General features: G+C 39.7%; 1 protein-coding gene across 1 annotated transcript in view; it reads right to left on the bottom strand.

Moving 5' to 3' along the window:
• Positions 1–13,789: 13,789 nt before the first annotated feature.
• The window catches only part of IFT57 (intraflagellar transport 57), a 74,666-nt gene continuing 65,835 nt past the window's right edge, over positions 13,790–22,620 (bottom strand). Inside the window, exons 8-11 of the mRNA XM_079763644.1 lie at positions 19,503–19,634; positions 17,895–17,957; positions 15,292–15,358; positions 13,790–14,228 (exon numbers count right to left, since the gene is read on the bottom strand). Coding sequence (XP_079619770.1) covers positions 14,050–14,228; positions 15,292–15,358; positions 17,895–17,957; positions 19,503–19,634 — 441 coding nt within the window. The 3' untranslated portion in view covers positions 13,790–14,049. The remainder of the gene's footprint in view (positions 14,229–15,291; positions 15,359–17,894; positions 17,958–19,502; positions 19,635–22,620) is intronic.

Genomic DNA, 22,620 nt, shown 5'->3' with positions numbered 1-22,620 from the left:
TTTGATTCTCTTGGTTGTTTCCTTCACTGTGAAAAAACTTTAGTTTGATGCAATCCTATTTGTTTATTTTTCTTTTGTTTCCCTTGGGAGTATATCAGAAAAAAAAATTGCTACAAGAAATGTCCAAGATTTTACTGTCTATGTTTTCTTCCAGGATTTTTATGGTTTTAAGTCTAACATTTAAGTCTTTAATCCATTTTGAGCATAATCTTATGTAAAGAAGGTATAAGAAGGTGGTCTACTTTCATTGTTTTTGTATGTACCTGCCCAATATTTCCAACACCATTTATTGAACAGCCGGTCTTTAATCCATTGTATGTTCTTATTTCCTTTGTCAAATATTAATTGACTATAAATTTGTGGGTTTATTTCTGGGTTCTGTATTCTATTTCATTGATCTATGTGTCTGCTTTTACGCCAGGACCATTCTGTTTGATTACTATGGTCTCATATGTAGCATGATTCTTCCAACCTTGTTCTTCTTCCTCAAGAGCACTGTTGCTATTTGGGTCTTTTGTGATGTCATATACATTTTTGGAATATTTGTTCTATTTCTGTGAAAAATATGATTGGTATCTTGATAGGAATTATGTTGAATCTATGGATTGCGTTGGGTAGAATGCACATTTTAATTATATTAATTCTTCCTATATATGAACACGGTGTGTGCTTCCACTTACTTGTATCTTCTTCAATGTCATTCTTCAGTGTCTTATACTTTTCTGGGTTATAGGTCTTTTATATGCTTGGTCAAATGTATTCCTAGGTATTTAATTTTTTTAAGCACTTGTGAATGTGATTTTTTTAAAGCTTCCCTTTTTGATAGTTCATTATTGGTATATAGAAATGTAACTGATTTCTGTATATTTATTTTGCATCCTGCTACTTTACTGAATTCATTTATCAGTTTTAGTAGTTTTTTTATGGACTCTCTATGTTTCTTTATATATAATATTGTCATCTGCAAATGACAGTTTTACATCTTCCTTTCCAATTTGGATACATTTTATTTCTTCTTCTTGTCTGATTGCTGTGGCTAGGACTTCCTGTAGTATGTTGAATAAGAGTGATGAAAGCAAACATCTCTGTCTTGTTCCCAATCTTAAGGAAACACTTTTGGTTTCTGCTCATTGAGTATGATATTGGCTGCTGGTTTGTCATATATGGCCTTTATTACATTGAGGTATGTGCCCTCTATTCACACTGTGTTGAGAGTTTTATAACAAATGGGTCCTTGGTTGTATCAGATGCTTTTTCTACATCTAATTATATAATAATATGGTTTTTATCATTCATTTTGTTTATGTGGTGTATCATATTTATTGATTTGTGGATATTGTACCTGGAGTAAATCTCACTTGATCACATTGTACCCATCTATTTCTTTCTTTTTTTCTTTTCTTTTTTTAAAAATATATTTTATTGATTTTTTACAGAGAGGAAGGGAGAGGGATAGAGAGCTAGAAACATCGATGGGAGAGAAACATCGATCAGTTGCCTCCTGCACACCTCCCACTGGGGCTGTTCCCGCAACCAAGGTACATGCCCTTGACCAGAATCGAACCTGGGACCTTTCAGTCCATAGGCCGACGCTCTATCCACTGAGCCAAACCGGTCAGGGCAATCTATTTCTTTCTAATAAGGGAAAAGGTAACAGCCCACCATTCATCATTTTTGCACATGTATAATGGCAGTGCTGAAATATAATAGCTAAGCAATAGACCACCAATAAGGTGATTCTGGGGAACTGGTTTGCTCCAGCATTGGAAGGATAAGCACTACCACATGATTCAGTGTCTTGCTTCTTTCAAATCCCTGAAATTGTCCAAATGCTAAGCATCTGACAAGAAACAGTCTGCCAGGGTACAGACTACAACTACGACTTTGGAGTAGGTACTTTTCTTCAGTTGATTATTTCAATTTTCTCATCCATGACAAGGGGTAGCCAAAGAACACCTTTTCAATACACGTTGAAAACCAAAAGCTTGGTTCTTTCTTTTTCTTTCACTGTGAAGCTTGTCTGTAAAAATTGGCCATACCTAATTTAATCACAGCAGTTTCTATTTTGTTGTTGAACTCAAAGGACTTAGGAGCCAGGGGAGGGGGAGGGTGGCCAGCAGCCAGTGGTGCTGAGAATCAACATATGTGGAGCACCCAGCGGATGCAGTCATACATTATCCCATTTGACACACAACATCATCAGAGGGAGGAACCATTATCACCCTGTTACAACGCAGTGAGTTTTCTTTTTGAAGATGTTTTCCAATTACAGATCAAAGTAGAAAATAAAAGTTTTACATGGGAAATGAAGGAAAAAATGAAAAGAAAGGAAGATTGGAAGCTACATTCTTCTCACTTGCCTTTAACTTGTCTGATTAATCCTTCTTTCTTTCCTTTCTCTTCCTGGTCTTTAAGGGTAAGCATTTCCAATCCTTGGTCCTTTCCCAGTCTCTGTTTCTGAATGATCTTACCAACTGCAGGCTTGAGGTACAACCTCCTCGTAGATGGCTCCTATGTCTAGTCCAATTCTGTCCTACATTCCAGAACCATGCCAGCCTGGCCGGCTCCCAGCTTGCCACCTGTACACATAAATGAGTGGAGCTGCACTGCTTATGACCAATGGCTATGTGTTGGGCCAGAGTCACTTCAGTCCATTTCAGAATTCCAATGAAATTGGGACTAAGTAAAATTTGCCTAAACCAAGAGATCAGAAATCTGACAAAAAAACGGGGAGGGGCGCTTTTTGTCAGGGCCATGTAGTTTTCTTGTGCCCTGGATTTTGGATCCCTTTTAAGGTATGGTCCCTGCAGGTGGGATCCCATTCAGTATCTCTACCTACATCCTATTTCCTGGGAAGACCAGATGTTACTGCCATTCTGCACGACTTGGCATCATTACCTAGCCTAGCACGTGGTATCATATCAACTCTGCTCTGATCTCTGGCCGGCAGCCCCTGGACTGAAACTCCAGGATTGCTACGTCCTGATTCCAAGTTGGACTAAATCATGACATCCCTGAGCAGACTGTGTTTTGTCATTTTTGCTTCATCCAATAAGGAAATAGAAGCTAGGTCCATTTTCTTATATTCTATTTCAGTTTCTAGTCAGGTTCCTCCACTATCTTCATTACAAAATATCCCATATCAAATCTTGACTGCCAGTATTTGTGGCTATTTGAGTGTATCCACATGGATGTTTTGAACATGTTTCCAATTCAGCAGTTTAAATTAAATATGGTCTTTCTCTAGACCTTGAATCTCATTCCTTTTCTATGTGAATTAAGTAAGAAGGGTGAATGGCAGCAGGCTTAAAATCATGTAGATGTCATTCATAGTTACCAAAACTTCCTTGCCTTCTCTCCACTGATACCTCTCTGGAAAGTCATGACTGTCGTTCTCTCTTCCTCCCTTCCCCAGCTCCCTCTGTCCTTTCTGTGTGACAAGAATTTCTAGCTTTGCCACTAACTGATGACCTTGGTCAATTTTTTTCTTCAAGCTGTTGTGATGATTTAATACATATATTAACTTTCTTGCAAAATAGTAACTACTCAATAAAGGTATTTTACAATTTTTTAAATGATTATGTATACATTACATTATAACTTGATTTATTGTTGTGTTATTACATCATATATCTTTACTTTTCTCATATTGAAGGTTTTTGGTACAATGAGCTTAAATCCTGAGTCTACTGTTATATGGCCTTGGGCATGTTACTTAGCTCTTCTGGATCTCAGTTTCATATTTGTAAAATGGAAATGATATCTTTCCACTCAATGCAAAATAAAGTGTGATAATATAGAAAGAATGCTTAGCACAGTGCCTGGCACACACAGTGATAATGATCATTACCATTGTCTTTATGCCTTTGCTCATGTTAGTCCCGCTTCTTAGAATGTTGTTTGTCCTCTTTCCCATTTTTGCAAAGTTCTAGAAGACCTAGTTGAAATACCCTTTCCTCTCAGTAAATTCATGTTTCCTTAACTGTGTTCTACTGCATTCAGGCCTATTGTTATATTTTATTGTTTTGTGCATATTTGAATTACCACTCTTCCTGCTTGACTCTATTCTTGCATTCAAAATACTTCATGTTTTACCTGAGAAAGATGACATCTGCAGTATGGGAAAGTGACTCAGCACAGGGATCCTGGCAGCTGTCCCTTCAGCTCTCTCCTCAGAGCCACCAACCCCAGATTCTCCTCATGTGACTCTAGTTCACTCTGCCCTACCTCCATGGGAGCTAAGGGAAATGCTCCCAGGCTGCATACTTTTATTTAGAGGACAGTAGTTCCCTTTGAGTAATATCCACACCTCCACACTTACCTTTCCAATTTCAGATAATATTGGAGCAATTCCAATAAAGCACTTTCCAAAGCATGTTGTAGACTTACATGCAAGTAGTGACTTACAGGAAGAATTTGTGACACTGAAAGAGTTTTACCAGATGATCATGGTAAGGTTAAGCTTGCACAACTTGCTGAAAATGATAGCAAACTGCTTGATTACAGCAATGAAATCATGTTGAGCCCTAGCCAGTTTGGCCCAGTGGATAGAGCGTCGGCCTGCAGACTGAAGGGTTCCGGGTTCAATTCTGGCCAAGGGCACGTGCCTGGGTTGCGGGCTCAATCCCCAGTGGGGAGCATGCAGGAGACAGCCAATCAATGATTCTCTCTCATCATTGATGTTTCTATCTCTCTCTCCCTCTTCCTTCCTCTCTGAAATCGATAAAGAAATATTTTTTTTTTTAAAAAAGAAAGAAAGAATGTTGATAGTTACAACAGGCTTAAAGCTTATATTACTGCCAAGGCCCACTGAAATCCACAGCTGAAGTTTTGGAGAATAGTATGGGAGCACAATGTGGAAGTCATTGCCATGATCACAAATCTTGTGAGAAAGGAGAAAGGAAGGAGAATGTGACCATTTCTGGCCTGCCAATGGTAGTGAAGAGTATGGGAGCTTCCTGTCACTCAGTAGAGTGTTCAAATGCTTGCCTATTATACTGCGAGGAATTTTGCTCTAAGAAACACAAAGATAAAAAAGGGCTCCCAGAAAGGAAGACCCATTTGGTGCATGGTTACACGGTACCACTACACGCATGGCCTACATGAGAGTGCCAGAGTACTCTCGGCCAGTGCTGACCTCCGTGAGAAAGGCGTCCCATGCCACGCACCATGCTCCACGCGGCGGGGCCTGCTGTTGTCCACTGCAGTGCTGGAGTGGGAAGAACAGGCACACACACAGTGCTAGACGGTATGTTGCAGCAAATTCAACACAAAGGCACTGTCAACATATTTGCCTTTTAAAAACACATTTATTTGCAAATAAACTATTTGGTGCAAACTGAAAAACAGTATGTCTTCATTCATGAATCACTGGTTGAGGCCATACTTGGTAAAGAGACTGAGGTGCCAGACGGTCACATTCACGCCTATGTTAATGCTTCCTCATTCCTAGACCCACAGGCTAAACAAAGCTAGAGAAACAACTTGAGCTCCTGGGTCAAACACACAGCAGAGTGACTGTCCTACAGGTTCAAAGCAGTGACAGAACCTCTTCCATCATCCCTGTGGAAAGAGCAAGGGTGGGCATTTCATTCCTGGCTGGGCCTGACCACATCAATGCCTCCTATATCGTGGATAATTATGTACTTGAAGTGAGGCATTTTCAGTGTCCAAACCCAGAGAGCCCCATGAGGTAAAACTTTTGAACTTCTAAGTATTATCAAAGAAGAAGCTGCGGCAGGGACGGGCCCACGATCATTCACGATGACCATGGAGGAGTGACAGCAGGAAGTTTCTTTGCTCTGACAACCCATATGCACCAACTAGTAAAAGAAATTCCATGGATGTTTACCAGGTAGCAAGATGATGAACTGGATGAGGCCAGGAGTCTTTGCTGACATCGAGCAGCATCAGCTTCTCTGTGGCCTTGAGAGCACCAGGCAGGAAGAGATCCCATCCACCTTCTGGACAGCAATGGCGCAGCATGGCCAGATGGAAGCACAGCAGAGAGCTTCGAGTCTTTAGCTTAACACACAGAGAGAGGAAAGTCCATACCTGAGCCTTGCTTCCTCTTTCCAAGATTAGACTGGAAAATCAGTTCTGTGTTTATGTGTTGTTTTTCCCCCCACCGCCTGACAGTAACTTTCACGACATGGGATTCTGCTGCCAAACTTATATCATTAACAATGTGTGCCTTTTTGCAAAACTTATTGTAATTTACTTATTGTAATTCACTTATTGTTTTTAAACCAAAATGATTGAATTTACAGTATTTCTAAGAATGGAATTATGAGGGGTATTTTTTGTACTGATTTTAACAGAAATTTTCAATTTATAGGGATTAGGAATTCCCAAGAACAGAAAACAAGTTTGTTTTTAGTGTCAAATTTTCAGCTGTGTTTGTAGCAATCACCAGGTTTGCTGGAAACATAACTTTTAATACAGGAGACTGTAAAGAAAATACTGTCCCCCGTGATATCCAGCATTTTACAACTGCAGCATTCACCCAAAGTAGGACATAACCTGATATTTACTGTAAATACTGCTCTAGTGTCTCCATGGACCAAATTTAATTTAATAATTGTAGATTTTTATATTTTACTAATGAGTCAGTTTCTAGTTCTGTGTAATTGTTTAGTTTAATGATATAGCTCATTGTCTGGTCTTGCTCTATAAGTCTCCTGATAGTGTTTCATGTTGTCTCAGTGGTTAACTCTGTTTTAGCATGTAATTTAAACTCTTATGGGAAACAGAAATACTTTTTTTTTGAAAGAGGATGCTTTTATGGAAATAACACTTTACCCAACATTGTCTGGTTTATCCAAGGCATTGCAAAAGTAAATATAAATGTTGCCATAAAAACAACTACACTCCATAACACTTTCTCTTGACCACTGGACACCTGCACACCCTTCCCCATGACTGGGTTTGTGTCCTGTTTCCTTTTCCTCTGTCTGGAATGGCCTTTCCCATTTATTTTTCTTTTTATTTTTGCTACTGGAATCTTACTCATCCATGTATAAATTCTTCTGTTTAATCCAAGTCAGAATTATTTCTTCACCAAGCTTCAAAAACACTGCTTGTTCTCCATTATGAAGATACCATTATAACCTTTTATTTACACCACGTATCTTTCCCATCAGACTGTGAGCTCCTGGAGGGAAGGGTGATTATATCTTATTCATATTTGTTCCCCTCAGCACTTAATACTGTGCTCAAAATATAGTCGTTATCGATCAAATTTTTGTATTTGTCCTACAAAGATGTACTGATTTATAGCACCTTCTAAACCCAGAGGTCAGAAAAATTACTGAAGGTACCACTTCTGATTCAGCGGCACCTTTTGTAAAGCTCACGGGTTGCTGAGTGGTTTCCAAAAACCAAATGAATAGATGGTTTAAAGTTTATCACAATCTCTACGTGAAATAAAACATCCAGGCATGAACATAAGTATAGGCTAACATTTACCGACAAAGTCCAGGAAGCGTAAGAGAAATTGGGTCACATGCAGGGGAAATAGGTCAGTGAAATTTTTAAAAAATCAAATAAACTCTGGCTGTGATTTTTAGTCCCTGCATATTATGTAGAATTCTTATTGAAATTTATGGCTGTGGAAAACTGGCCAGTTTCTGTTTCAGCATGGCTGGCTCAGGGACATTTCCTATTATCAATAGGAAGCTGCTATACAATTAAATGGATCAATGATGCAGTGAACTGAATTAGTTGTTTTTTTATAGTCAAGTAATTGAACTAGCTGTGCATTCCACATTTTTTCAATCGTACAAGCATGACCTTTGAATCTACCGTGTAGGAAGATGCTTGGGCTGCTTTAGTCTATTGATTTGAGAAGCACTAAAAGGAACTGGGTTTAGTTAGGAAGACAGTCGAGTAACATCAATAAAATGGTGCAGGGGACACACATGAGACGCACTGAGTAGCTTAATGGAGACTTAACGATTTTGAGAACAATTTGGAAATCTGATGTAATTCAGTTAGTACCATAATAATCTACCATAAACTATGGTGGAACATTCCATTATATATTTAGTACATTTAGTTCTGGTCTCTGTTACATTATAATACATATGCAGGTAAACCAGCTCTCTGTTTTGTATTTGCTTTTTTTTTTTTAAACCCTAATTCTTAGTGGTTTCCTATTTTTATGGTGTAAATATTCCCATTATGGGCTGGTTTTAAGCTACCAACAGTTTAACTGCTCTCAAAGTTTCTAAATCTCTGACAATCAGCAATTAGGAACTGGTACTCCATTGAAGTTATTACAAACAGTGGAGAGCCTTCTAAAAATTTAAATCACACAGTTTTAGGACTGGAAGCATTCAAAATATTCTAGTCTTTTCCTAACTTTGCAGGAGAAAAATCTTGACACTGAGGATAAGTGCTGTCCTAAAAGTCATGCAGAAAGTTCCTAGCAGAGTTGGGAGGAATCAAGGTGTCTGGACTCCCCATGCACTATTCTATGCAAAAGCCTTTATACAGGGGTGGGGGGAAAATAGACATTGGACCTGACTGGAAACATGACTGTGTCATACTGCTTTGGGATGCAGATGGGACAAAGTGGATGACAGGTGTTGTGGACATGAAATTCCCACAGAACTGCTATAAACTTCACTGAGAACTACAGAGAACCGTGCGGTTTGTAACTTTGGTTTGTAAGTAAGCAGCCCAGCTAACCTTTTGGGGCAATTTCTATTGATTTTGTGTGTATCAGTTGTTAATATTAGCATGTCTCAAACTCTAGCATGTATTAAATAATCTAGGGCATTTATTAAAAATCGCCCCAGGTGGGGCTGTTTAGACAGTCTATGGGCCACACTTTAAGTAACACTAGTTTAGATCCTCTTTAAAGAACGTTTCAGATCTAAGATGCTATGTCTGTGTACTTATAACCAGAGAAAATTTCTAAAGGGGTAGGTCCTCAAAGGAATTCTTAGATTAGCTGGAGCAATCACCAGAGGAGCTTTTAAAAATTTCTGTCCCACTCAGAATCTCTTCAATAAAAATTGCGGGGGAAGAGTGCTGGGAAATTGGGTGTTGTTAAAAAATTTTTACTACTTGATTTTGATGCCCAACCAGAGTTAGGAACTTCCGAAGTTGCTAGCCTAGAGAATGCTTTCCACTAACTAGTTAACTACACTGACCCATAGAGAAAGGGCTATGTATGTATCTTTAAGCCTGTGGGACCATTTCTCAAGTTGAGGATGCGAAGGAGCAGGTGGTGGGCTGTAGGGTATGATCTGATTGTCAACTGGAGGTGTCCTTGTAGTATACTTAGTAGTGTAAGAGCAAGACATGGAGGGGACTAAGGGGACCCTGAAATAAGGCCCTGATGGTGCGTCGGCGAATCACAGATTTGAACTCTCCAAAGCTGTATTAAAAGCACACATTATGGAAAGCTGATGCTTGAGATATGTAACTTAGGAGACATTAAGATGAGCATGGTTCTTGCTCTTCTCTCTCCTGTAAAAAAAAAAAAATCTTGTAAAAAACCACCAATAATCTAGTGAATCCAAGTTTGTTTTTTACCCTTTAAAATGCCATTCCTCCTTTTTAAATATAAAAATTAAGGATTTATGACTTGGTTGTTGGTCACATTAGCTTTTCAAAAATATATAGCTATGACAATGCTAGCTGACCTCAAAATAGGGCAGTGCATTCTAACTACATTTAACTGCATTGTCATAATAAAGACTGCCTTCGAGAAAAAAAAAACACACACAATTTTTTGAGCTGGCATAGAAGTGTTTTAAGAAGAAAAACATTTGGCCATGAAATCCTAGGTTCTGTACAAAGTTTCCCAACCATTCAAGGATTACCGCCTGTTTGTTAACCAAGGCGGGTTATGAATGTGTGTCATGTGTCTCTTATCTTCCTAAGTAGGTCCGCTGGTTCTAATAAAAGGTTGGAAAATAATCTCAGATTTGTATACTGATTTTACACACTTATCTAAATCTGCATTCTCCATTGTTAAGAGTCTGTGGTTACCTATTTGTAAAAAAATAATGGAACTACATTTGCTGCTTGCAGATTCACAATGTAGGCGGGAAGACATGAAGAAAATGAAACTTGTACAGCATTTTTCAAATTTGCTGGTTACGGAAACTTTTGCTTTTGTGTAAAAGTCATGGTAAATGCTGACATAGATAAATTAAAGGGCAGTAGGGAAAAAAACTTCCTTAGAATTGTCAAAAAATTGTTTCTACTTGGTTTTATAATCAATGAATCAATGATTATAAAATTGTATGTTTAAGATGTATTAAATGGGCTATATAATTTTATTCAAAAAGTCATATTACTTCAAAAAGTTGATTATTTGAATCAGAGGGAGACTAACTTCTGTATATACTTTCTAAGAACCATTATTTTTTAAGATTTACATTTTGAAATAATTTCAGACTTACAAAATATTATTTTAAAATGTGCAATGGAGCCTGGCCAGTGTTGCTCAATGGTTGAGCATCAACCCATGAACTAGGAGGTCATGGTCCAATTCTCGGGCAGGGCATATGTCCAGGTTGCAGGCTAGCTCCCTGGTAGGGGGGAATGCAGGAGGCAGCTGATCAATTATTCTCTCTCATCAATTATTCTCTCTCCCTTTGATGTTTCTCTCTTGCCCTATCCCTTCCTCTCTCTGAAATCAACAAATAACATATTTTAAAAAATTATTTACATGTGCATGGATTTCTATATATTCTTCCTCCAGATTCCCAAAACATTAACAATTCACCACATTTTCTTTATCATTCTCCATTTCTCTATATACATGTGTTAAACACATACACACACACACACACACACACACACAAACACACACACACACACACACACACACACACACACACACACACATTTTTCCCTGAACCTTTTGGGAGTAAACTGCTGACACAATTCTACTTTGTTTCCAAATATTTTCTTACATGACTACAGTACAAATACAAAAAATTAACACTGATTTCACACTATTAAATCTATTAATCTATAGACCTTATTCAAATTTTACCTGTTGTCCCAAAAATGTCCTTTATAACAGCAAAAATATTTTTTTTTCCTCACACAGGACATCTAATGTCTCTTTAGTCTCCTCTAATTTGAGAGAGTTTCTGTATTTTTTTATGACCTTATTATCATTTTCTAAGAATACAGGCCATTTCCTACAGTGTCCCTCCACTGGATTCATCTGATGCTTCCCCATGATGAGATTCAAGTTATGCACTTTCAGCAGTAACTACACAAGTGTGTACCCTTTTCACGAGACACGTGATGCCTATTTGTTCACTACTAGTGATATTAACTTTTGATCACTAAGTTAAAGTGGTGTCTGCCAGGATTTTCTACTTTAAAGTGTACAATTTACTCTGAGACAATGTAGATATTTAGCTTTCCATTAAACTTTTATCTACTAGTTTTAGTATCCATTGATGATTCTTGCTCAAAACAATTACTACTATAGTAGTTGCCAGATGATGATTTCTAACTATAGCATTCCTCTTACATTAGCTGTCTTTTTATTTTAAGACTCTTCTCTTCTCCCTTTGATTCATTTATTTCTATCTGTATAGACACAGTTTCTTGTTTTATTCTATGGGTTGGAATTCATTACTGTAATCCTTTACTTTCATGCTTAATTATCCCAGATTGGATGGTGGAATATACCTCAATCTTAATTTTTTTAAGTCATTTTCCCATCATTCCTTGAGCATTACCTTACTTTTTAACAGAGCAAGATATCTGAGGCTCATTTTATCCTTTCTCTGCCCCAGGCTAGGGATCGGTAATTTTTCTAAGAAGCACCCTCCTTTTCTTTTTTTTTTATTGATTTTTTACAGAGAGGAAGGGAGAGGGACAGAGAGCTAGAAACATCGATGAGAGAGAAACATCGACCAGCTGCCTCCTGCACACCCCCCACCAGGGATGTGCCCGCAACCAATGTACATGCCCTTGACCAGAATCGAACCTGGGACCTTTCAGTCTGCAGACTGACGCTCTATCCACTGAGCCAAACCGGTTTCGGCCACCCTCCTTTTTTTAAGTAGAAAATTTAGAAAACAAGATCTGAACGCTAGGTATTCTCATTGTTACTGGGCTGTCACTGCTTCTAGGCCCTCAGAGGACAAAAGTAAATATATTTATATATGTGTACATGAATTTCTAGTTATTTCTATTAACCTATATGTATAAAAAAAACATGAGTTCATATTAATGTTTCCAATTCCAACCCACCACCACAGGGAAAATCCTATCATTTATAATTACTCTTTTGAAACTGTTTCAAGCTCATAGTCATTACACTTGCCAGGCTGTAGAATAGGAGCTATGAGATACTCTGCAACAGCATAACCCATCCACTTACCAACACACACTCTACTGCTAGGTACTTGGCTACAAATATGGGAGTGAAAAAGACTTTCTCCCTATACTCAAGCATATTAATCTAGAAGAGAATGCAGAAGAAAAAAATAATTCTAATGCAGTACAGTAAGTTCTACATTAGAGGTATTCACAGTGTTCTCTGGGAACAGAGATAGGGCCCCCAGAGCAAACCAAGTAAACTGGATTATTTCAGAGAAGGAAGTAAAAATGGGCTGCTCACACTACTCACTGGAAGAGTGCCTAGATTACTGCATGTTTGCATTAAATGAACAACGCAATTTGCTTCTGAGCAAACATACATTTTATGGAGAGCTCTGATTTACCTAGAAGGGTCCTCTACATTGATTGAATTCATAAAAAAACTGCTTAGCTATGACAATACCTATGCAAATAAACTCTAGGGGAATCAATGTTTGCTTGTGAGACCAAAGTTAAGTTCCATTTTACTACGCCCCTCCCAATAACCACAAAGAAAGGGGAAAAGTTTGGACTCTCTCAAACTGCCTATTATCACATGATGGATTCCCCTTCTTCTTTATACAGTAAATAAACCAGATTATTTGCCATTGTATTGAATGCCACCCTCTTGACTAACAGAACTTATACATAAATTTTCTTTTATCAAATTTAAACTAGAGTTTGAAGGAAAGAAAAAGTGTTAAGAGTATATGTCTAGAAAGTAAAGGCTAAAAAAATTTTGAGGTAGAAAACACTAGGATAAAGGATGAGAAAGGGATTTTATTATTTTTGTTGTTCTATACATAGTATTCTTATTAAAATTTACAACCAGAGCTTTCTAAATAAATAAATGTGGGCTATCTCCTGGTTGTGCTCCTCTACGTTTCCCTTCGTTGTAAATCTGCTCACTCTAATGTTGCTTATTTTGCCATTTAGAAGTCCTGGTCTACAGAGCTGCTCAGTAGGGTGTGTAACCATCACCAGGACTAGGATGCTGATCTTCATGTGACTTGCTGTCTCTCCTTCAACTACAAAATTATTCCAATACCACAGAACAAAGTGAGATGTATATACCTTTTTGTCACTATAAAAAAGAGTCAACATGACTGAAATAGTTACTTATTAGGTGGCCTTAAGTCATAGAAAATATAAAATCCTTTAGTCATGAAACACTCATGATAAGTAATAAACTTCAAATGTTAATAAGGACATTGAAGTTTTTTCTTAAGTAATTTCAAGTAACCATAAAGCTGATGCAACAGAAGTCTGGGCTGTTAGCTGCCTCTAGGTGCAGACGCACTTGTGATCTCCGCAGAGGTGACCAACCTAAAGTTGGTCAGGCTGTGTCGAAGGTCCATGTAGTAAGAGCAGCAACAGAGCTACAGAAAGCATGGGTCACATACACCGGCTTACACAGGAACAAGAAAAAAAACGAAGCAACGAGTGGGGATTTTAACATATTTAATGATAAATTAAAGCTGCTTTGAAAGTGATAATTTTTCATTACTTTATTAAATACTATATTCATTTTAAGGCTTTAACCATCCATAATCACCATAATACAATATGTGTGTGTATATAAAAATACTCATCGAACATGCTTTAAGAGTTATAATTGTGTTTTGAAATATGCAACATGTAATATGATTTGATATAAAAAAACAACTAATCAGAAGCACACAAAAAACACCATACTAATATGTTTTAATAAGAACCCATTGCAGATTCTGGAATGATTGTTGCATGCATGTCCCTAGTCATGTTCGATTTCTCCTTCAGCTGTGATTGGAGTAATGTGTGTTCCACAACACCGATTCTAATGTCCATCTGAACAGTTTCCTGCTTCAGCTTTGTTAAGCTCTGTTTAATCTTTACCAAAGGAGCTGCAGAATGAAAATAACATGGAATAAAAATATTTATTTGGAGTAGCATCATACTACAGAGTTGTATAACACTTCCCCCATTTTGTCTTAAGCCAAAAATAGGGTTAAAAACTGCCAACAACTTACTGACATTCACACCATTTTGCTGTGGCATTTTAACCACCTGAGATTTATAGGATGGGAAATGATACAGGATTTGAAGTACTAAGGCTGAACTTCCTGTCTTTTCTATGGAAAGAGTTCCTAAACAGGTGGTTTAGGGATGTCTTCAATATTTTTATGGATTGGTACATATGTCTGAAAGGAAATGGTTACAGTGGAAGAAAAAGAAAAGAAAGAATTATCTTTGAGATAAAATGGGTTCATTCAACCATACTGCAAAACCCCTATGTATCCCTTTTTGAAAGATGGCTCAGTATATCCTATATAATAAAGAGCTAATATGTTAATTAGATCGAACAGCAGAACGACCATCCAGACCACCTTCCGGACGAAGCCGGGGCTGCGAGGGCCGAGCCTCTTGCATGAATTTCATGCATCGGGCCTCTAGTATCACTAGAAAATCTTTCTAGAGCATAGAAGGGCCTTAGGCAATCACTACTGGGCCAGGTCAAAATAACTAGCTCATGATGGAGGATGATTACTGAAGGATTATTAATTCTTCTCTATTTGACCTCTGTCCAGTCAGGTCTATAGGGGAAGAGGAAAAAAACCCAGAGGTCATCAGATCACTGCCTGTGTGTCATTTGGGCATACACTTAGTGCTCTTTTGTACATAAAATGGGATAATGAAGCTCATTTGATGAAAACAGACCAAAATATTTTTTTTTAAATTGACACAACAAAGTGCATAAATATTTCCCACTTCATTTGAATGGAAAAAACCCTACATATAGTTAAAATGGCTCTTCTCAGCTGATTTATAAGGAAAACAGTATACTATCAGACATCATTTTGGCACCATATCCCTCTCCCTAACACATTCATTTTAAAAAGCAGATGCCCTACTTATTACTACCGTCTTCTCTTGCTCATTTTCTTCTTAAAATGAGTGTGTACTTACCACCATCAGTCATACTGCTACCTTTTTCTTCCATTTCTTGCTTTACCTTTTCTAGTTCTTCGGTAACCTTTCATTGAAAAAAAAAATTTTTATAAGCAATGAATTTTAGTAAACTTTCAAAATTTTTAAAGGCTGCATTAAAAAACTTAGAAATAATATACACATAATGACTATAGAGATATTAGGAGTATTCTGGATATAATTTGAATAAGATAAAGTATGCAGCCATACAAAGCTTTTTATCTTCTGAGAGTGCTCCTAACGTTAAGTACACGAAATTACTTCCTCAGTAACTTCCGCAGGTGGTAACATGATCCTATCTAATAAAGAGGGAATATGCTAATTAACTCTCATGCCATCGCAAAAGATGGTGGCGTCCACAGCCAATAGGAGGGAATATGCTAATTGACTTCACGCCCTCAAAGATGTCGGTGCCCACAGCCACAAGATGGTGGCGCCCAGTCCCCTCAGCCCCACCGGGGTGGCAGGTGCGCAGCAAGGCCGGGCCTGTCCCCAGGTGGGCCCAGCTGCTCCGCACTCCTGCCTCCAGAGTCCCCCAGTCCCCTCAGCCCCTCAGCCACCCAGGGCCGGCCCGAGGCACAGGCAAGCCTTGGATGGCAGCTGCCCTGCCACCCAGGGCCACCCGAGACTCAGGTAACCAGGGCTGGCCGAGGCTTGTGCTGCCGGGCAGTGTCAACAGCAGTGGTGTGATGGGGGCATCACCTTCCCCTGATTGCCGTGTCACCTCCTGCCCCTGAGGGGTCCCAGACTGTGAGAGGGGCAGGCTGGGCTGAGGCACCCCCCCTTCCAGTGCATGCATTTTCATGCACCGGACCTCTAGAAGAATAATAAAAACTAAACTGTTGTCTCAAACCTTATACACTGAGTGGCCAGATTATTATGATCTCTGAATGCATAATAATCTGGCCACTCAGTGTATATCCTATATAATAAAAGGCTAATATGCAAATTGTCCCATCGACCAGGAGTTCGATCAGCAGGCAGGCCGGCTAACCTCCCATGTCTCCTCCCCCTGGCCAGGCTGGCCGGACCCCACCCATGCATGAATTCATGCATCAGGCCTCCAATATCTATATATATATATATATATATATACACTGAGTAGCCAGATTATTATGCATTCAGAGATTATAATAATCTGGCCATTCAGTGTAGTTATCTCATAGCATCTACCCTGCCAGTCTCTAATAATCAGTTATTAATTAAAATAGCATAAATAGTTTTAAAAAATTTTGGGTTTCTAAAGGTTTATGAGATATCTTTCTTAACATTACAGTTTTATAAGAGAATATGCCACCTTTATCTCTATAGCACACTAAAAATAATGTGTATACCATATGGCTATGTATAAAAATATTCTATCTGCTCTGTCCAAACCATGAACTCCAAGAGACATACTCTGCTATCATATTGGTTCTTATCTGTACTTCACATAATACTCAAAACTCAAAACTATACAACTACATCCTCAAAATTATACAGCTATTATTAACAAACATCCAAAATAGCATTGATATAGGTAGGAAATACCATCTTGAAAAAAATGAAAAAATTTTATATAATCTAGAACTAAGCATAATTATTGTAACTTAGTGGGATTTATTTTTTATCATACCAGTGAGTAAAAACTTCCTTGGGAAGAAGGTAATCATCCAAGTAAAGCAAATTAATTTTTTCCAGCACCTGAAATGTTACAACTGAGGATAACTATCCACTCTGAAAGAACTGAATGACTCCCTGGACTCCCTTCAAGTGTTAATTTACTCAACCTCAGTGAACACTTCATTTCTATATAATATTTAATTTGCCTAGAAGCTCCACAGGATTAAAGTATAAATATTTTCAAAGTGATATTTTCTATATTTTAAAATCACCATTTACTTCTCAAATAATGTCTATACAAGAAGCTTAATTGTATTATATAGAAAATTTTGTGATAATTATACTGGATTGTAATAAAAGATAATCCTGGATTTTAGTCCCACATTGGCTATTGACCTTATTAAAGGTATTTTTTTCTCTCTCTCAGCTGTTCAGTGAAAAAATGGGAATAGATATTAGGTTTTAGTTCTCTTTCAAGATGATGAAAATAAATATACTATTTTTTTCCCCAAGAGTTCTCAGAAGGCAAGGGTTCCATGCCACTCCCAATTTGTAGAGAGAGAAATACTCAGTATCACATACACATTATCAATGATCACTGAAAACAAATCTTGGATCTCGCAGACTAACATGAAAAGCTGTTATAGATATTTAAGCCAATGCTCCACCTACTCTTCTATATATCTAGTATAGTCATTATGTTTAAGAAAGTTAAGGAAGGTTATAAATTTGCTAATATTATCATCAGGTTTTATGTTCAATTTAATAGAACTTCAGGCAGTTTATGGAAACAAGTAGAATATATATACATAATTGATTCATTGATTTAAAAAAATTAGAAATTTTCTCCTAAAGAAAAATTCAAAGCCAAAGAAATAATTATTGAAACAACGCAAGGTGTAGCAGTATTAAAGCATCAGGGCTCTGAACAGCTGGCTCGGGTGATAGGTGAGGAGTCTGCAAGAGCACACAGCATGTACCTCAGACAGCAGTCTGGTCCTCTCAGTCACTCCGCCATTTCCTTGCTGGTATCGCTCCCTTGCCTGAGAGAGAAAACATTTTGTTTAATGACAAATTCACCACAGAAACAGATTACTTAAATATGACCTCCTGGTGTTTGCTATTTCTGCATATCATTTTGTGACAACCCTCCCCTCATTTGTGAACACATTTGTGGAAGTGACATTTAACTGTAGTTATTTTATGTCCTTAATAGGCACCATGTATTTAAATAAAGCACTATAAAATGATAAACTACTTTAACCTTCACATATTGTCTGTGTAACTGGTACGGGCATGGTTCACAATAAAAACTGTCCTCAGCCATTATTTTACAGTTTAGGAGAGAAGCTCTTGGTCGATCTAATTTGTGTGCTATGTAGAGAAAACCAGTTTTAAAAAATCAATCATAATAGAGCATCAGGATCAGCAATTAATAAGGATTAACAAACAGTATGACAGTATGCAATATGTTTGGGGGAGCTAATTTAACAATCAATTATTTAATAGCAAAGTTTGAGAGATACATGGTGGCTTTAGTCAGACTTTTACAGCATTTTAAAAGTAAAAGTATCCATGAATAGATGTGTATATGAAGAAATAAACCAATAACAATAAAAAGGTAAAGATTACTTTCTGCTTGGTCTTTGAGAACTTCTGAAAGTACAGAAGTATGTTAAGTTTATTTCCATATTTTTCTCCCTTAACCTTGTCTGCTGAAAGAAAAAAAATATATGCCTTCAACTGACATTTGCAAGTGGTTCTTACTATTATTCTTCAACATCAGGAAGGAGGGGGCATAACTCTCAAAGGAAAGCCTTTAGATCCCCACTTCTGGGACAATAACTGCTGCTTTCAAAGGCTGAAGGCTTTATTTTTTGGTTGAAATTCTAAAACTTTGAAAGGATTAAAAAATTTGCTCATTTCATTAATTAAACTGCTTGTCTTTGAACGTGTCTTGCTTTCATAATGCTTATTACATGGTTGTAAGTCATTATGGCAAGAATGTCTTTCCCCTCTGACATATGTAAATGTATACTATTCTTCATCCTCCCACTCATATGGTAAATTAACAGCAGATAGAATCAAAACTAGGTGTCCTGATAGCCTGTTCCTGTTCTAAGTCATATTCTCCAAAATATATGCCTTCATTTATTTAAATCAAATGAAGAAATTCTTTAAAGACTTCTAGGAGATCATTTCTATCACATGTAATATGGAAATGACAAGTTTTATTGCCTCACTTGCTTCCTAAAGTGGGCAGAGAATCAGTATACAGTAAGTCCTCACTTAATGTTGTCCATCGATAGGTTCTTGGAAACTGTGGTCTTAACCAATTTTACCCTAAGCTAATTGATAGAAATAAGAGTTAAGTTCTACGGCACGGTTCTAAAAAATTGGGTTTTTTTTACACATCATTTTGCTTAAAATTGCAGTTTCCAAGAAGCTGTCAACAATGTTAAGCATGGACATACTGCATTGATGTTTGTGAAATACATTTCACAATTTTCCAACGAAAAGTGCTGTGTCAAGCTTAAGGATTAGGGTTATTAATTGGAATAAATCCCTGGATATCATTCTTAAGTTACCTCACTCAGCTGAGCTTGAGCTGCACGATATTCTTGAACCAAGTGCTCAAGCTGACTATTGATGTACTTTTCTCGGCTGCCGATCTTCTCCAGAGTCCTTCCAATTTCATTATGAAGTTTGTCCAAAAATCCCTAGAAATTCCATGTGACTTTAGTAGATAAAAAATTTCACATATTTTTCAAAAATAAAAAAGTTTAAAATGGATTAAATTTCCCTCAATCCATCCCACAAATCCTCAACCACTTGTGATAAAGAAGACAGTTTGAAATTTTTAATAACAAAAGAAGTCTGCAGTGAGAAATATAGTCAATTTTCAGAATATTAAAATAAAATGGCACCTGGCAGTGTTAGTCAATTTATTCATTTCAATGCATATCTAGAATAGATGTGAGTGAAATTTGCTTTATGTGAAGTTCATAATACAAGTAGGTAAGGGAATAACATGACTTTCTTCTAGCACAATTCAAACAAGGCTGGAATAGTCCAGTTGGAAGTAGATCATTAAACATAGCTCTATTCTGAGACCCACAAATTCTCATTCAAATTTTGCTTCTTTGTGGTATACTCTAAAAGTCCTTATTTCTGGAAGGGCAGCAAGCCTGGGGAAGCTGTGGATTCTAGGCTTGACTGGCCTGGCACTCTGTTATTTCTTGGGATTCAGAGAGGAAAGAATGATGAAATGTTTCTCTCTGATTACATATATATATATAATAGAGGCCTGATGCACAAAGATTCGTGCAAGAATGGGCCTTCCTTCCCCTGGCTGCCAGTACTGCCTTCACTCCGGCCCAGAGCCACCTTTCTGCCTTCCTACACTGCCCAGAGGCCTGTCGGTGCAGAACAGGCTGGGTCGGTGCGGAACGCCTGCCCCTGGACACTCAGTGACTGTGTATGCAAATTAACCCGCCATTTTTGTTGGGTTAATTTGCATACCCACTCCTGATTGGCTGGTGGGTGTCACAAGGGTATGGTCAATTTGCATCTTTCCTTTTATTAGTGTGTGTACACAACACACACACACACACACACACACACACACACACACACATACTCTAGAGGCCCAGTGCATGAAATACGTGCACTCGGCTGGGGGTCCTTCAGCCTGGCCTGTGCCCTCTCACAGTCTGGGAGCCCTCGGTGGATGTCCGACTGACGGCTTAGGCCTCAGCCCACATCTTCCACCTGCTGCCGTGGCCAGGGACCTCTGCAGCCTCTGCCTCAGCCGTCTGCCGCGGATTTGTCCAGAAGGAAGGACGTCCAATCTAATTAGCATATTACACTTTCATTATTATGCTAGAGGACCAGTGCACGAAATTCGTGCACAGGCAGATCCCTAGACCTGGCCGGCAATCAGGGCCGATTAGGGCCTTCCGGCTGCTGGCTGGGGCCTTCCTTCTGGCTGCCAGCCAGGGCCTCCCTTCCCCATCTGTCAGGTGCCAGGCAGGGCCTCCATTCCTTAGGTGCAGGCTACTGGCTGGGGCCTCCCTTCCCTGGCTGCTGGCTGGGGCCTTCCTTCATTCAGCTCTGCCCCCTGGTGGTCAGCGCACATCATAGTGAGCGATAGAATTCCTGGTCTCCCATTGGAACTCCTACAGGGACACTTTGCATATTAGCCTTTTATATATACAGATTATATATACAGATATATACTAGAGGCCGGGTGCACGAAATTTGTGCACTGGGGGGTGTCCCTCAGTGCAGCCTGCACCCTCTCCAATCTGGGACCCCTTGGGGGATGTCCGACTGCCGGTTTAGGCCCAATCCCAGAGGGATCGGAAACTGGCAGTCGGACATCTCTCTCACAATCCAGCACTGCTGGCTCCTAACCACTTGCCTGCCTGATTGCCCCTAACTGCTTTTGCTTAGCAGTCTGATCACCCCCTAACCACTCCATGCCAGCCTGATCAACGCCAAACTGCTCCCCTGCAGGCCCGGTCACCCCCAAATGCCCTCCCCTGCTGGCCCAATTGCCTCCAACTACCCTCCCCTGCCAGCCCGGTCACCCCCAACTGCCCTCCCCTGCTGGCCCGGTCACCCCCAATTGCCCTTCCCTGCCAGCCAGGTCACCCCCAACTACCCTCCCCTGCCGGCCCCGTCACCCCCGACTGCCTCCCCTGCTGACTGGGTTGCCCCCAACTGCCCTCCCCTGCTGGCCCAATCGCCCCCAACTTCCCTCCCCTGCAGGCCCTGTCGCCCCCAACTGCCCTCCCCTGCTGGCCTGGCCGCCCCCAATTGCCCTTCCCTGCTGGCCTGGTCACCCCTAAATGCCCTCCCCTGCTGGCCTGATAGCCCACAACTGCCCTCCCCTTCCAGCCATCTTGTGACCACATGGGGACAGCCATATTAACTCTTTATTATATTGGATTACTAATATATATACTATATATATTAATTATATATACATATATACGTATATACATATATACGTATATATGTATATATAATTAATATACTAGTGGCCCAGTGCATGAAATTTGTGCACAAGGGGGGAGAGGAATGGTGTCCCTCAGCTCGGCCTGCACCCTCTTCAATCTGGGACCCCTCGGGGGATGTCCGACCCTAAACTGGCAGTTGGACATCCCTCTTGCAATCCAGGACCACTGGCTCCTATTACTCACCTACCTGCCTGCCTGCCTGATCACTCCTAACCACTCTGCCTGCCTGCCTGATCACCCCCAACTGCCACCCCCTTCTGGCCTGATCACCCTTAACTGCTCCCCCTGCCAGCCTGATCACCCCCGCACTGTCCCTCCCTGCCAGACTGATTGTTCCCAAATGCCCTCTGTCAGCCAGCTTGCCCCTAACTGACCCCCCACCAGCCTGATCACCCCCAACTGTTCCCCCAGCTGGCCTGCTTGCCCCCAACTACCCCCCCCACTGGCCTGCTCACCCACAACTGCCCCCCTGCTGGCCTGATCACCCCACACTGTCCCCCCCTGCTGGCCTGCTCCCCTCAACTGTCCCCCCCGCCAGCCCGCTCACTCCCAACTTCCCCCCCCTGCCGGCCTGATTGCTCCCAACTGCCCCCTGCCAGCCAGCTTGCCCCCAACTGCCCCCCCAGCTGGCCCACTCACCCCCAACTTCTCGCCCCCCAGCCGGCCTGCTCACCCACAACTT

This window comes from Cnephaeus nilssonii (genome assembly GCF_951640355.1).
Source record: "Cnephaeus nilssonii genome assembly, chromosome: 3".
Lineage (NCBI taxonomy): Eukaryota > Metazoa > Chordata > Mammalia > Chiroptera > Vespertilionidae > Cnephaeus > Cnephaeus nilssonii.
This window is presented reverse-complemented; position numbering and strand designations above follow the sequence as displayed.